The 2721-nt window shown below is 39.8% G+C and overlaps 1 protein-coding gene across 1 annotated transcript; it reads left to right on the forward strand.

Annotated features, from left to right (window-relative positions):
- Positions 1-402: 402 nt before the first annotated feature.
- On the forward strand, positions 403-2016 carry LOC140972516 (uncharacterized). The gene is made up of 2 exons (XM_073434931.1): positions 403-489; positions 1522-2016. The coding sequence occupies exons 1-2, from the start codon at positions 403-405 to the stop codon at positions 2014-2016; spliced, it is 582 nt and encodes a 193-aa protein (XP_073291032.1).
- The last annotated feature ends 705 nt before the right edge of the window (positions 2017-2721 follow it).

The raw sequence follows: 2721 nt of genomic DNA on the forward strand, positions 1-2721 counted from the left end.
TTTGTATTTCGCTTCCTCAACATTAATGATTTAAATTCCATTTTGTTGTCATTGTAAAAGACAATATTTGTTTTATGAAAAGACTGGTTTTTGGCTATTTGCTACGTGGCTTATTGTTTTCATGCAATTGTTAAACAATGTCGGATGTCACCGATGTTTCGGTCTCGGGGCGTGACAACAAACAACTGGGAGTATTACTTCAATCGTTATAAATATCGGAATGGAAATGAGAAATTATTTACATGGATTTTTTAGTAGGTTTTCCAAAGTCAAGATAGAGTCACAATGGAATATAAGTGATTGTAGATAGACTCACAAAATCTGCGCACTTCCTACCCATCTGCATGAATTACAATCTTCAGAAGTTGGCTACTCTATACAAGGATAACATTGTGCGGCTACATGGAGTGCCAGCAAGCATCATGTCGGATAGAGATCAAAGATTCATGTTATGTTTTCAGAAGAGCTTTCAAAAAGCCACGAAGTAAGGTTACACTGTTAGGATCGGGAAAGAGTTCAGAGGGGGGTGAATAAAATCTTTAAAAATATTTGCTTTTAAAATTTGTTTTCGATCGTTTTTAGGTGGTTGAAAGTTTTTCTTGAACGGTTAGAAATATGAACCACTTGAAAAGTGCGAAAAAAAGCTCACAATTTCTAATAATAGTTTCAACTGGTTGGCGGGCTTGTTAACAAGAGACGGTTCGAAATGTAAGTGCTCGTGAAAAGTAAAGACACAAGATTTTTATGGATGTTCGGAGATAAAACTCCTACGTCACCCTTCTTCCTCTTTAGGAAGGATTCCACTAAAAGACTTTGGCTTTACAAACTTATTGCAACAGCCCACTACAATCAGGACTTATCACACTGCCTGTTTTGGAACTCTTAGTGATCACTTTACACTTCCGGATTTTAAGAATCCTCGGTTCACCAGACAACACAATCAAAAAAATAACCAAAATGTTACTGATAAAAGAAAACTGCATGTTTTGAGTAGCACGAAATTGATCCTTGAATGATCAGATATCTTTCTGTTGAGTGCGTGCTTGATGAGCGATGAAGTATATGAACTTTTAGTGCGCTCAGATCTTTGAGTATGCAAGCTTTTGAAGTGTGTCAATCGCATGGTTGATAAGCTTAAAATGATCGAACTATTATCTGCATTCTTCAGTTCTACTTTTATAAGCTATCTTCCCAACGGTCAGAAAAGATACATAACGTAAACCTGTAGCGTTGGAATGATGTGTCACTATCAGCTGCAACTTAATTAAATGTTCTTCAGCAAAGCATTTAATATTCTCTTTGTTTGCATAGATTTGAATCCTTTTCTTTGAAGAGCTGCTGCAGAGCATCCTTTTGTGGCAACTGTTATTAACATCAGAACTTGTAGGATGTATAAGCAATCTTTCTATTCCGGGATAGTTACATTAATGCAAATCTTTATCGGGACTGGTGCAGGAAATAGTTGAATATGAGGCAGCGGAGATGGTTAGAACTGCTGAAAGATTACGAATGCGATATTAGCTACAATCCGAGAAGGCTAATGTGGTTGCAGATGCTTTGAGTAGAAATACAGCAGTTATTACACAGCTGTTAGCTCAGAGACCATTGCAGGCAGAGATTCAACGATTCGAGCTGGCAGTATACGCTAGGCGCGAGGCTCATAATCTTTCTACTATGTCAGTTCGGACGACTCTGAGGGATAAAATCCGTGAAGGTCAGTCTTCTGATGAGCTGTTACAGAAATGGAGATTGAGAGATGAATCTAAAGGTCGGAAGCTGTATTCAGAGGAAGATCGCATAGTTCGATTTCGAGATCGAGTTTGGGTTCCTATTGGTGATTCACTGAGAGATGTTGTTATGAAGGAAGCCCATAATACTTCGTACTCCATTCATCCTGGAAGCACGAAGATGAATAAAGATTTGCAGACATTGTATTGGTGGCCGGGCGCGAAACAAGACATCTTGTGTTTTGGGTCCGAGTGTTTAACGTGCCAGCAGGTTAAGGTAGAATACTAGAGGCCAGCCGAGAAGTTTAAGCCACTTCCTATTCCCGAGTGAAAATGAGAAAATATCAAGATGGATTTTGTAGGGGGATTGCCAAGGACTATCAGCGGATTCAATGTCATTTGGGTGATAGTTGATCGTCTTACGAAGTCAGCGCCCTTTCTACCTATTAAGACGACATTCACCATGGCTCAGTATGCAGAGTTGTACATCCGAGAGATAGACCGATTGCACGGAATTCTAGTGTCTATTGTTTCGGACAGAGATCTGAGGTTCACATCGTCCTTCTGGAAGAGTCTGCATTCAGCTTTGGGGACGAAGTTGTTGCTCAGTACAACGTTTCATACTCAGACCGATGGTCAATCTGAAAGAGTGATTCAGATTCTGGAGGATCTACTCCGAGCTTGTGTGATCAATTTCTAGGGCAGTTAGGAACCAAAGTTACCTCTAGTGGAGTTCACCTATAACAATAGTTACCAGTCATCTATAGATATGGCTCCTTATGAGGCACTTTACAGAAGAAAGTGCAAATCACCGATAAGTTGGAATGAGGTTGGTAAAAGAGGTTAATTAGGACCGAACTTTGTCAAATAGACAACAGGGCTAGTAGTCAAAATCCGAGATAGGATGAAAACTGCTCAAAGCCGCCAGAAAAGCTACGTTGATAAGAGGCGAAGGGAGCTAGAGTTTGCATTGGGTGACCACGTGTTTGTAAAA

Source organism: Primulina huaijiensis, chromosome 3 (genome assembly GCF_012295235.1).
Source record: "Primulina huaijiensis isolate GDHJ02 chromosome 3, ASM1229523v2, whole genome shotgun sequence".
NCBI lineage: Eukaryota > Viridiplantae > Streptophyta > Magnoliopsida > Lamiales > Gesneriaceae > Primulina > Primulina huaijiensis.

Excerpts from the sequence above, each read along its gene's own strand:
- LOC140972516 (XM_073434931.1), top strand. The coding sequence starts at position 403 with ATGGAGTGCCAGCAAGCATCATGTCGGATAGAGATCAAAGATTCATGT. Across the intron at positions 490-1,521 it reads TCAAAAAGCCACGAAGTAAG|CTACAATCCGAGAAGGCTAA; the intron begins GTTACACTGTTA and ends ATGCGATATTAG.